This window comes from Daucus carota, chromosome 3 (assembly GCF_001625215.2).
Source record: "Daucus carota subsp. sativus chromosome 3, DH1 v3.0, whole genome shotgun sequence".
Taxonomy (NCBI): Eukaryota; Viridiplantae; Streptophyta; class Magnoliopsida; order Apiales; family Apiaceae; genus Daucus; species Daucus carota.
In genome coordinates, this window is record NC_030383.2 from 9,463,755 (window position 1) to 9,477,705 (window position 13,951).

The following is a 13,951-nucleotide window of genomic DNA, read 5'->3' on the forward strand; positions in this document are numbered from 1 at the left end:
ATAATATATTAAATATTACTATAATATATTTGATTTATAACTAAATTAGTCAATTCGGTTAAATTGTAACTATCACATTTACTAATTAATTATTTTAATTTTTATAATTGTAATTAATAATTGAAAAGATAAAAGATGATATAAATGTTAATCTTATCAATAAGTTAATAAATTTATAATTTTACGTTATTTTTAGAGGTTTTATCATTTTTATGATCATGAGAAAAGAATATTACTTTCAAAATCCAATACATAAAATAGCATGGATAATTGTCATGGTCCAGGTTCGTAAGTCGTAACCATCAATGATCGGAGACACATCTGTCAATATATAATTTGTGGATTGTTGGATGAACATCCGACGATGAGAATTACACTTTCTTTATACATTCGGCCTTTTTTAATTGCTCAATGAGAAAAATGGCCCAGTGTAGCTTTTTTTAAGTGTTGCGCTAGTCTGCATATAGTGACTAAAAGACGATGCACAGTATTAAAAAAATGTTATAATCTTGATAACAGGATATTCATCCAATGATCTGAAAACTATATGCTACCAGACCTATCCACAACCTTCGAACAATGACAGTGTACCACGATCACATCATGACTATGGAATAGAAATCTCTATTTTAAAATCAATGATTAATCTTTAATTAATCATGATTCCGCTCGATTAATTTCTTATCTCAACTAATCCTTAATTAATTTTTATTTCATAACTTTACTGATTAAATACGATTTTACGCTTTTTATAACATAGAAGCTAACAAATATGTTGGCAATTTTAAATAAGCTATATATTTTTAAGATGATCCAGATGGACTATGGGTTTGATGCAGATTATCTGGATGGACTTTACATAAAGCCCAATGTCAAGACCTGCCCAGCCCGAGCCCAGTAAGCCAGATAAAGAAGATACACACCCACGCGAGTGAGTGAAGCAGCAGCAGCAATTGTGAAGTGCGACTAAAATTGTGAAAGATCAGAATCAATTCAACTGGGTAAGCATGTATTCATTTCAATCTAATCCTCTCCTGTATGATTACGAGAATTTAAAACACTCGTTGTTTTGAATTATGTTAATTGATTGTAATTAGCTTAAGATGCGCAGGTTCAGGACTTAATTATCGTTTAGAATCTGAACTGGTATGCAAGGTTTCCTCTAGAAACTCAAAACTAAGTATCTAGCTTGTCTTTTATAATCATACTGCATAGAACTCTACACGGCTTATCGATTGAATAGTAGCATTGATGTAAGGAGGATAAATCATCGCAGTACTAGTAAGAAATAATGTTTTCAAGTGGAATTGAGGGTAGACCAATTGCGCTAGGTTTGTGATTTTGATACATATTATATATACATTTATGTATGTTATTATCAGAAGTTAGGGTTTAGCATTTTAAAGCAGAGAAGCAAAAAAAAAAAACAGTTTAATTGGCTTAAACACAACAAGTGGCCCTAGTTTCAGCATTTATTGCGGATCAAGCCTCCTGCTTCTTCTCTACTAGTTAGTCTTCTCAATTACAATTATTATTTGTACTTCGCATATAAATCCACTTGTTATTTTCTCCTTTGTAATCATTAGAGATAATAGGTTTAGGGTACATGATTTTTAAGCTTGTGTTGATGTATTCTTATGTGCGGTCTTAAGTTTGAGTGCGGCCTTCAACCTGTTTGTACATTTTCCTCAAAGAGGGCCGTTAAGGTTGTATGGCATTTATCTATGATCAATCTCTCCAGGCAAAATTGTAAACATTGATGCACTTTCCTTGTCTATTTTTTAATCGAATTGTTTACTATTTTGCTGCTTTTGCCTAATTATATTACTAGTGATTTGCTTCTTTTGCCTTATTATATCCCTAGTGATTCCAGTGATTATATATTTTGTGTATTGGTTGGGGAGAATGGACCGAAATGGAATGAAATTAGAGGAAAGCAATAACGTAGGAGGCGAGATTTGGAAAAGAAATTGAGTGCAAATTTTTTTGAAATGAGATATATGATGAAAGTTGCTATGATGGAGAGTAGTTCATTCTTTCTCAGATTATTGGTTTGACTTGTAGTATAGATTGTTAGGAATAAAATGGATGAAAGAATGAAAATCTGAACATTTACATGTAATATAGCTCATATTTACATTCCGTTCCCTACAATTTTATTTATCTCAACCAATATCGAATGGTTGTTTAATTGCTTAGATATGTACCCCTGTTATTCAAACCCATTTATCATGTAGATGTATACCTTACCTGGCTCTGACAGCTACATTTTTAAGAAACACTACAAGCAGACTAGGTATATTTTGTTGTCTACCCGCTAGTACCACTAAAACTCTTGGACATTTTAGGACGTTACGAATGTGTGGTTATTACTTAGGTTATGGTATCAGTACATGATGACATTATAACTAAAGCTTAATTCTCATCAGGAGTCCAACTATCGCCACAGAGTAGTTTTGTTTATTATCTCGTGGAGTTTAAAATTGAGAGATTAAATATGTGTAATTCCTAACATTCTGTTTTCTAATATAAAATATATCTAATAATTCTCAATTAACTTCATTCCTAAATAGTAACACAAGATAAACAACAAACTGATATTCTAATTCCATGTTATGCAATCCACATTAATAACCTTACTTTTTGCGATGGATACTTTGGTTAGTTATTAGGTAAATAATGTGTTCTTAAAGTTGTAAATTCCTGGGATAATATTAGAGCTGTAAACCAACTGAACTGTTCGATAAGTTTGCTCGTGTTCTAGTTTGTTAAGCTCGGTTTGGCATATTAATGAACTTGAGTTTGAACAACTTTTATGTCTGAAAATCTTAACAAACCGAACTGAAATTCATGCACGTCGACTTGTGTTCACTCGATTTGTGTTCAAGTTCGGTTTGAGTTCGTTAAGCTCGAGAGTTCGTTCGTCAACAACCACATATTTTAATACCCCCTGCCCTGCTAGTCTGCTACTATGTTGAGGCCAGAGTCAAACTGCCACGGCCAAACTTGCGAATAACATTATAAATCCATATATCATTGTTCAATTACAAATGAAGACTAAAAATTTAAAACCAAAAGTCTGAAACATCCAGATTTCCGAAGCTTACAGCTATCTAGCCTACTTGTTATTGAATTGTGTCTGGTTTCTATTCAGTTAGATATGTTCGCTGGACAACTCGTGTTTGGTTCGGTTATTACCGAACTCGAGTTCGAACAATAAAATCTGTTCGATAGTGTTACTAAACATAGTTCGGTTCGGTAATTTTTTGTTCGATCTTGTCCGAATTTTGTTCGTTTTCAGCTCTATGGGGGATATATATAATGTGATGTCTAAGATAACATATTTACATGTTACTATATCTCTTTTCAGGATCAGATTTTGTTCTTGTTTTTGTAGTGTAATTCTTTTACAGCCTAAATGTTTAAGCTTATGTTTTTGTAGGAGATGAAGAAAGGAATTCACCCTCAGCTGCAATGGATATCTTACGTAACACAGACTGGTCGACTGGTTCCTGTAATGATGACTAAGATTCACCAGGTTGGTAAAGTGTACCACATTAGGGCAAGGCGTCAGATGGCTGAAAGCGTGGGTCAGATTGCCAGGTTTAAGCGCCGCTATGGGAAAGTAGAAGAGGAAAAGAAACCGTCAAAGTAAACCTCCAGTTTGTTTTAAGTTGATATTTCAACTACTGTGCTTTCAGAATTTTAGCTTCATTTGGTCAAAATCCAAAGAGATTCTGGTGTCTTGGATATATTTAGCTTGTCAGTACGTTAAATATTATATTTTTGTGGAACTTACCTTTCATCAGTCCCTTTTTTTATTGTTCTTTTTTCCCTTCCCATCTTGGGAGGTACTGTAGTAGTTATCTAAATACTCCTATTAGAGATCTGGTCCATCTGGATATTACTGTTGACTCTCACTAAATAATTTGGCCACTACACAAGACTGCAGTGGATAAACGGGGCTGGAGAAACAATCTCATTGTTTGTAGTGTGTCTTGGTCTGTTTCATTGATTACTATATGATTATTTAGTCTTGAACTTATTGGCAAAAAAATGCTATAAATGACCAATAGTTCAAATTATGCACGGTCAGTTCGGATATATATAGACACCGTCAACTCTTGCATCATCTGATATACCAACAACTGATGGGGGTTGTCACTGATGGGGTTCAGCAGAGAAATATATTTATTAGAGCCGAGCCTGAAAATGTTAATCACTTGTTTTTAGAGATCATTTGAGTCGTAAAGCAACTTTCTATTAATTTTGAACTAAAAGTTGAAGCTTGTTAAAATATTCACTTAATTATTTTAGATCAACGCGATTGTAGCCTTATAAGTTAGCCCCCTGTTACGCTGCGGATGAATTTTATGGCATAAACGATTTTAATTACATGTATAATGGAGTTGGTTTGGTTATTATTGTCAATTAAGATGTTTTGTTGATTATTAATGAGCCTGGTTAAAAGGAATCGATATCTCAAACTCATGTGTCAGTATTTAGATTAGCAATTTTGTAATTTGGAATGGAAACCCCAGAATGTGGAGGGTATATCATTGCTTACATTTCACTTGGGATATCCATTTTCATACCCTTCATCCTCCTTCAATCCCACTTAGGTAAATCATTCTCATATCTTTCATTCTCATTGTTAATATCCAGTTTCACTCACGATCCAAATGCCCCCTAAGATTGGAACAATTTCCGGAGTACACAGCAGTTTCCATATATGTGTGCAGTAAAACAAGTGAGCAAGAAGGGGAGTATTTTCTCCCCATATTATGATACAAATGCATCAAGTAGGGATGAGAAACGAGTTCCCCTTTAGCTAAAGCTGGCCAGTAAATCAAAATGCAAAAATAAAGACTTCTTTTTTCACGTAAATTGTAATACCCCCCTTAAAACGAGTCACAAGAAGTTACCACAGTAAGAAAAACATGAACTCTTCCGGACTATATGAACATCAAGACTCCCTCATCCCCCTATATAACAATCAGATGAGCCTGGCCTGTTTATTTCTAGTGCATCAAAACATGATGCTATTAGCCACTTGTTTCAGCTTCCTGATCATTCTTAGCCAACTAATCCTACTTGTTCCAGCAGCAGAGCCAGGCACTCACATACCTCAAACAGGGATTCTCCACAATGTGACCAATGTCTCGTCTTCAACGGCCCCTCCCTCGTCTAAGTCCACCTCTTCTCGGTGGCTCAAGAAAGTATCAATAAATCAGCGTCCAACAGGGTGCTGGAACAAGCCCTGGATCTGCAACCAAGGTGAATTTCCGCCAAAAATCAAGAAGCTGTGTTGCCTCAACCGCTGCATCGACGTGACATCAGATGTTAACAACTGTGGATTATGTGGGATCAGGTGTCCATATACCTGGCAATGCTGTCGAGGCATATGCATTGACACCAATATAAATCCATTCCACTGCGGGAAATGTGATCACAGATGCCCCTTTTTCAGCTTGTGTATTTACGGAATGTGTGGCTATGCTCAGCCATTGCCTCCTTTTCCATTCCCTCCCAAACCACCTAAGCCATTTCCTCCCAAACCACCAATACCACCTAAACCTTTTCCTCCCAAGCCACCGAAACCTTTTCCTCCAAAGCCGCCGCACCAACCAGTTGCCAGCCAGTTGCGACCATCAGAATGAACTGTCAATGATCTATACTCTCAACACTTCGTGCACTTGCCAAAAACATTGCTCGCTACCAAATTTAACGCTTGACGCAGTTCTTCTACCTGCATTAGGACTTTGGTCTATATGTATTGATGGTGTTCTCTGTTCCTGTGTGTTTGTGTTTTCGTTTATTATTCCAATACTATATATGTACATGTACTTATTGTTATCGAATAAGTCTGTTTTTGTATTTGCGTATTGCTAAGTGTACTTATGCACGTAACTTTCTCTATATGAACGATAAGAGTTCATCAGTCATTTGGTTTGTTCTGTATTTCGTGCTACCTATGAATTACCCTTAGATGGGTGAATATGAATTAAAGCTGCTCAGCATGGTCCTTGAGAACAATATCTCCATGCATTTTAGCATAATTCATTAAAGCCTCCCGAACTCGAGCAAATTTGAATATATTCCAGAGACTCAGTAACATGCCCAGACTATAATTTTAAAATATTTAAGACGTTGTGCTATACTGACTATAATAACTGATTATATTTTAAAAATAATATGTTATTATTATTTCAAATTGTTGTAAATAAAATATATTATTTTATTATAATAATAAATGACATGAAATCTTTCTAGATTCGAATATTACTAGTATTATATGATTATGAAATTTCTAGATAAGAATAATGAATGATTGAAATGAAAAATTTTCACATTATTTTATAATCTTTATTTATGATTAAATTGAATTATGTTGTGCGTATATGTATATTAATCAAATATCAAGAATTATATTCCAAAATTATTTTAAAGAAAATCATTAAAAAAATATTTTGAAAAGAAAGGGAAACAAGTATATTGAGATATTTCTTTTTTTAAAAACACATGTAAAATGGGACTTTTTAATTAGGACTGGAGACTGCTTGCTAAAATTATGAAAGTTTACAATTATTGATGGAGCCCGTAAAAATCAATGCAAATAATATAAACAAGCAACTTGCAACATATGGATTGAATTTAGATATGTGGTTGGCTTTTAAAGTCTTTGTTCTTTTGTTCTATTGTTTCATGCAAAAGAATAATAAAAAGCACTAAGAAACAGACGCAAGGACACACACAAGTACAATCTTCAAATGTGAACTCATCCTTTCCTTCTGGCTAATAATGTGTTAGTTTGATATTACTGTGCTAAAACACACTCATCCTTTAGCAATCATGTTTGAACAAACAGAATCGATAATTCTGATTTTTGACTGAAATAAAACATATTTTGTAAACAAAATGCAAATCATGAAATATAAAAACATAAGCTCTGATCACTTTCTTAAGACTCGCTTATCTCCGATTAGAAGTCTACTTATGAAACAATAAAATATTAATGATCAATACTTTTTTTTTGAACTTATTAATAATCAATACGTAGTTCTATTCAAAGTTCAAATTTATCAGTCAAAACATCCGTTCATAGACTAATAAATAATCCCTTAAATGAATAAAAAAAATTAACCAAGTCCCTGTCTCTGAAGTCTGACCAACCTACTTATATACTCCAGGAGATTATTAAATGAGGAAAATAGAGTACGTGTTGAACTCAAATTGAATTAGAACTTTTCATGGATAATTGTTTATAAAATTTGTAAAAATATATTTTATACTTCATGTCAAATAATGTAAAAACCTGTATAATAATAAATAGGGCATAGAAAGTATTTCCATATTGTATTAAAAGTGTACGTTTCTCCGTACGGTATATGCCTTATAATCTAGAGTAAATACAACTCACTGGAAAGGACTGGTAACTATAATTTGTTACAAAAGTGCATGAAACTCTCGCAGTTGCGTATTTGCTTGTAAATGTAGTTTTAAGAAGCGAAAACGTTAGTATAATCACCTAGGAGTGGAGTGTATAGTTCTTATGTTTGTTAAATCCAGAAATGCTGACAAATATCTCCTAACATTAATATCTTTACAAATTTCAAAAGATGTTTACGCGAGCCTAATCGTTGAACAGTCCACGTGAACAAGTTGTTAAGCATAGCATATGTTAAGTTTCGGCAACAATTACTATCATGTACTCCCTCCGTCCCCCTCAATTGTTTAGATTGGAGGGGGACACGGAAACCAAGACAATGTATGAAAAATGAGTAAAGTTAGATGAAAAGTGGCTAAAGTGATGGAATCTATCAATATTTAATAGTAAATTTGAGATAGTGGAGGAAAGTAGTGGGTGTAATAGTAGTTTTTATTGTTAAATATGAGATAGTAGAGGAAGATAGTGGGTGTAATGATGGGAAAAATTTACTATGTATAGTAACGTAAAGAAATGAGAGGCACATTCCAAAATAGTAACAGTAAAGAAATGAGAGGGACAATATGACGATTATAATACATCTATATTAAAAGTTTAAAACCCTAATTCTGTCTAGCCTCTCTTGTCGTACCACCTGGGGCTTCCATCGGTTTTCACCGGTGGAAAGCCCCAAATTAGTTAACTACTTTGTTTTATTCTTAGTTTTTGAATAATACTTCTTCTCGGGAAACTTAGATCCAGAGCCATCGGAGATTTCGCTGTCTCTCTTCCAAGCGGGTGAGTTGCAGTCCGATTTTTCTTGTTTTGTAGTTCTGCTCCAGATCTATTCCCGGGGATTCTTAGATCTAAAACCATCGGAGATTTCGCTGTATTTCTTCTCTATTTCAAGTGGGTGGATTTTCAGTCGGATTCCTCTTGTTTTTGTGGTTCCATCTAAGGTTGTTTTCTCTCCCTAATGAGAGTTTTGTTTTTCGCTTCTTAATTGTAAGCGGGGTTTGATTTGGTGATGAAAGTTTGTATGGAATCGCAGTTCTGGTCGATAGTTCAAGCGATAGCTCTATCGGAGCATGATGAAGAGGGTACCAGTAATTCAACGAGAATGCATGAAGCGGATACTTGTATTTGTACATACATTTTCTTCAAAATATCGTTTAACTGTCTCTTTGTGAGAACAGGCGATTGCAATTTACTGTTTGTTCGACTCGATTATTGGTGTAGATGCCGTATGGCCTTTTATTATTAGATTAACACCTTTGTTTCAAAAAAAAATAGAGGGACAGTAGTACATTTCTTCGGATAAAATATATAGATTCATATTCAATTAAATTATGTTTGAGGTTAAACTAGCGATCTATATCATTTATCACGATCCTCGAAATTGAAATTAGGATTATTTAGGTTAGAATTCATTCTGTACTTATAAGTCTCGAACAAATTATTCATATTTTATGAATTAACTTTCGATTTATAAGTATGAATCTGAAAAATTAAAAACTTTAGTTTTTTTAATGATTTAATTTTATATTTGAAATTTTACAAAAAGTTAAAAAATACCTTAGATTTTAGAAGCTAATTTATAATATTATATTAATAATTTTTATATACAATAAATTATATATACAAAAAGATTATTCAAATATATGAATTGAAAAAAAATTTATTTATAAATAATTTCTTATCAAAATAATTTTTTTAAAATAAACCAAACGTCCATTAATTTATAATGTATATTGAAATAATGATCGGAACAGAATGTAGCCGAACTGACAAAGGAGCCTAGTCCACCGTGAACGAAATAGTTTCCGTATATTCGTAGATACGTGAATGTGTACCTTCCTGGTACACTTATCTGTACCTTTCAACTATCCCCGCCAAGTCTCCTTGACTCAAAATATGCTTATTATACTAAATACTCCACTCTCTCCTCTATATATACACGTACATCTCCTTCTCTTCCATCAAGCTCTTCACACTAAATTCTCTACTTTCTCTCTCAAAACCCTCTCTCTCTCTCTCTCTCCACAATGAAGAAATTAATCCAACGTTTCTCTCGCGTCACCGATTCCACAAACTACTCACTCCTCCGCTCCGAGTCCCGCGCCTCAACTCGTCCATGCCGATTGATGAAACCTCGCCGGTCCGGCGGCGTGCCGGAGGGGCACTTACCGGTTTACGTCGGGGATGAATCGGAGCGGTTTGTGGTGAACGCGGAGCTGTTAAATCACCCGGTGTTCATGAAACTGCTGAATATATCGGCTCAAGAGTACGGCTACGAACAGAAAGGGGTGCTTCGGATTCCATGTCATGTGTTCGTGTTCGAGAGAGTTCTAGAAGCTTTGAGAATAAACCAGGTCTCTCAGGATGTTCTCGAGCTCCTCGATTCGTTCTCGAAAGGCTCCGTTTATTTGGCATGAAATTCGGTTTAATATTAGCTAGTTGAGATTAGGGCATCAAATTACAGAGAGATTCGTAAAGAAAAGAGTGTGAGATGGATTTAGCAGCTTGTAATGTAAATTGTATCGTGTAATCAGTGTAAAGCAAATTTTCCATCCCACAAAAATTTAAAAGATTTATTAGAATTATGGATTTAGTTTTCGGGTTATAGATATCTGTTTTATTACTTAATTATGAATATAATAAGTATTGGAGTATATTACTCAATGTAAAGTAGTAGTAATTCAAAATGATCAGTTGTAATCATTTATTATGATTATTTAATGACTTCTAGTTCTACATAATTGATTTTACACGGATATATACGCATTTCATAATTTATATAGACAGACTTTTAACTCGTCACTGAAAATTTAGATTTTTAGATTAAAATTTAAAGACTTTTACTTTAAAATGTCTAAATTAAAAAAAAAATTTGAAAAAAATCCGATGAAATCTAAATATATAATTGTAATTGGTGTTGAACCTGGACGTAACTTTATTCATTTTTCCAAAACGAAAAAATTGAAATTTTTACAAATGCAAACGATAAAATGGGCAAGTAATCAGTTTCGAATAATCCTCTAAATGAACACACTCGTTCGTTAACAAAACTCGATTCAAACTTGGTTTGTTTATTTCTGTCCTCAACTAAAAGGACCCGTTCTTAAATATGTTCGATTCGTAGATGAAATCAGGTCAAGCTTTTTGCATGTCCAGCTCAAGTTTCGTTTATTTAGTTCAAAATATGTTCGAGTTCGGGTCGAATTCTTCTATCTTAATAACTGAATATTAAATTTTATGACCCGCAAGTTAAATAGGGGACTTGTATACTTTTGGTGACATGTTGAGCGATATTAGTGATTATGCCTCCTGGGCCAGAGCTTGTCGCTTAAGGGTTGACGTGGCCTGTGGTTTGCAGGCTGTTACGTGAGCTCGTGCGCACCCAAAGGGTTCACGTGGTTTGCAGGTTATTAGGTGAGCATCCAAAGGGTTCACGTGGTTTGCAGGTTATTACGTGAGCTCCTGGGTTTACTCAGTGCGCACCCAAACGGTAGCGGTTGCGGGTTCCTACGTTACAAAAAATAAAATCAAAATTTATGATTGTGATTAATCCAGTGACATGATAATTATTTATGAGTCGAATGTAAGTGCGTGTTTACGATTATTAGAACAATTTAATATTAATATGGATGTATTTTGAAAAATTATGAATTATATTTTACGGATGAGAACTAATTAAATAAAAATTATAATGAATTGTTTATGAACAACTTGACTATGTACAAACTCGAATCAAATTATTCATAAATAAATTTGTATTTGGCTCGTTTACTAACGAATCAACTTCAACAACATTTTTTGCTCAGTCGAAAAACTAGGATAGAACTTACTCGACTAATTTTAGAAAAAAATTAAACTTGATTCAGTTGAACTCTTATTTACGCTCCTATTTCTAAATATTCAAAAAACATCTTCCCAGGATCCGGTCACCTTGCATTTCCTTCTTTCATATTTTCTGATATTGTTTTGATTTTTGTCTACAAAATGATAGGAGCAGCCTCTAAAATGCTTGTGAAAGCGAATAATTGACGAGGCCCGGTAAGAGATCATTCATGAGGAAGACTTTCAAAAGACACTTCCTTGATACCATTATGGCCTCGTTTGGTTGGCAGGACCTAGAGTTACACGGTAAGAAGGAGTTACATGGAACTAGGATACATGGTCTAGTTAACATGGAACTCTAAAAACGGTGTTTGGTATGTTTAATTTATTTAAACATGTAATTATGTAACTAAATTTTTGATATTCTTTTTTTTTAATAACTTTTGATTATTTATGTAATATAAAATTTAAAATGTATGTAAACATATAAAAAGTAAAATTATTTGATATTTAATATTTAAAAAGCATATATTGAGATTTATAAAATAAATAAAAAGATTATTAAAATGAGTTGATATATTAATATATTAATAAAACACGTCTTTTATAAAATTTTAAATATCATAGTAAGATAACTTAATTATATAAATATATAATTAAGAACAACAATAAATATATTAATAATATTATAAAATTAAAAATTATATTTGTGTATATTATTTAAAATAACTTACTTACAAAATATAATTAGTTCTAACTATATCAAAAGAATGACAAAGTTAGGACTATATAAACATAATTATAAAAATATTGACATAAGAAAATTTTGTAACATAAAATTATTATAACAATTAGTATTGAAAATTAATTGCAATAATAATATTAAGTAAAAATTAAACTAAAAATTATTGTATATAAATAAGTATTTTACAGCAAATATATAATAATAATAATAATATTATTATTATAATAGAGCAAGTATGAAAAAAATATTACACCATCAACGCTGTAACTCACAAAAACCACGTTTAAGCTGTGGAACTAGGTTACCGTGTTTTAGTGTAACTTAAAATACCTGGGAACTGTAAGTTACATAGTCCAGATGAAAAATTGTATAACCAAACACCGTAACTCATACCAGTTCCAAGGAAGTATAAGTTACGGGATTGGGTTACATGTTACCAAACGAGGCCTATGATATTATCAGTTATGAAGTTGGGATAGACCACGAAAAATCAAAGAACAAAATGTCCAAGAAAGAATTAACACGAGGCTCCTCAATAAAAAACTCACGTCATATTTTTTGTATTTCTAGTAAATTCAACGTTATAACTTATAGTACGTGATAACACATAAATTCACACTGCACGTTTATACATTGAAATCTAAAAAATTATTTTAATGCGTAAAAGTTGACTCTTAATTGGTTGACCTTCACCCAAACCCATTTCATTTTTTCGGATTATATATACACACGAAAATAAAACGTTGATCCTACTAGTTGCTAAGAAGAGAATTAACAACTCCAAAAGATATAGCGGTCGTCGACTATAATGACTATATAATGACTATAATGATTTTGTCGCTTGTGTTAAAAATGTCGACTGTTTTTAAAAATGCCGCACGACCAGCACCGAGATGACAGCCTTTCCATTTTCCGGTCCTTTGAAACTTATATAAAATTCTATAGTTCTATCATAAATAAAAATTAAAAGATAATATGTGAAAAATTGTTCAACTCAATCACACATTATTCTTATTTAAAAATAATTAAAATATTCGTTATATTTGGCTAACCTCTTAACACATACATGCATGTATCAAGATTTAATATCATTTATTATCATATTTAAATAATATATTTTATTTATAAGTCCTAATTTTATGGAGACCACCAAATATTGAAATTTTGGAGTTCAAATTTCAATAAAATATAATTTACTCATTTTAATCTTAATTTTTTTGTTCATAATAATATTTGTAAATATCCGACAAACTCCAAGTTATGTTCTGCAACATAATCATTATAATCACGAGACAAATAATTATTTCTATAAATTGCAGTGTCCTATGTTTTACAATATAATTTATAAGCAAAACAATAATTTCAGTGATTGTTAAAGTTGAAAGATATTGATAATTAACTAATAATTATGTTTAAGACTATTTATAAATGATAAATTATTTATAAATTGAATAACTAAAATACTATTTATGATTAAACTAAATAATTATAACCGCTACTCCAATACTCCAGTTTAAATGCGAATTCTATAAAATAATTTACAATCATTTAAGATAATAAAATATAGCGTTTTAAAATGTGTTAACATATATTTTTAAACGTGGAGCGAATCATGACTTCGTTGATGTATCTTGTTTTATTCAAATAAACATATTAAACATTAGCATCGGTTTGATTGCAGAATATTTACATTAGCGAAGTTTTAAACTCAGATGAAAGCTGAGCGGAAGTAATATATAATAGACAACTGTTTTTTTTAGGTTACAGTTTCTACAGTTAATTACTACTCCTATTCTATAATAAAACCAGAAAGATGTTTTATCAGAAAAGGCCTACAAATGTATTAATTTCCCTAAAGTTTGTTTATACTGTATATTTTTACCATAATTTAATTTTATCATGTGCTAGTTTAAGTTCTGTACATATACTACATAAAAAAA

The 13,951-nt window shown here is 32.1% G+C and overlaps 2 protein-coding genes across 3 annotated transcripts; both read left to right on the forward strand.

The window, feature by feature from the left end:
• The first annotated feature begins 967 nt into the window (after window positions 1-967).
• On the forward strand, window positions 968-3,806 carry LOC108211443 (uncharacterized). 2 transcript variants are annotated; one of them, XM_017383047.2, is made up of 2 exons: window positions 968-1,001; window positions 3,443-3,806. In XM_017383047.2, exon 2 carries the CDS (start codon window positions 3,446-3,448, stop codon window positions 3,653-3,655), a length of 210 nt encoding a protein of 69 aa, XP_017238536.1. In that variant the 5' UTR covers window positions 968-1,001; window positions 3,443-3,445; the 3' UTR covers window positions 3,656-3,806. The 2 variants fall into 2 exon arrangements, with proteins under 2 accessions (XP_017238536.1, XP_063946830.1); XM_064090760.1 differs by lacking the exon at window positions 968-1,001 and adding an exon at window positions 1,125-1,146.
• Window positions 3,807-9,406: 5,600 nt separating this feature from the next.
• LOC108213645 (auxin-responsive protein SAUR71) lies at window positions 9,407-10,049 on the forward strand. Its single transcript, XM_017385446.2, has one exon. It carries the CDS (start codon window positions 9,472-9,474, stop codon window positions 9,859-9,861), a length of 390 nt encoding a protein of 129 aa, XP_017240935.1. The 5' UTR covers window positions 9,407-9,471; the 3' UTR covers window positions 9,862-10,049.
• Window positions 10,050-13,951: the final 3,902 nt, after the last annotated feature.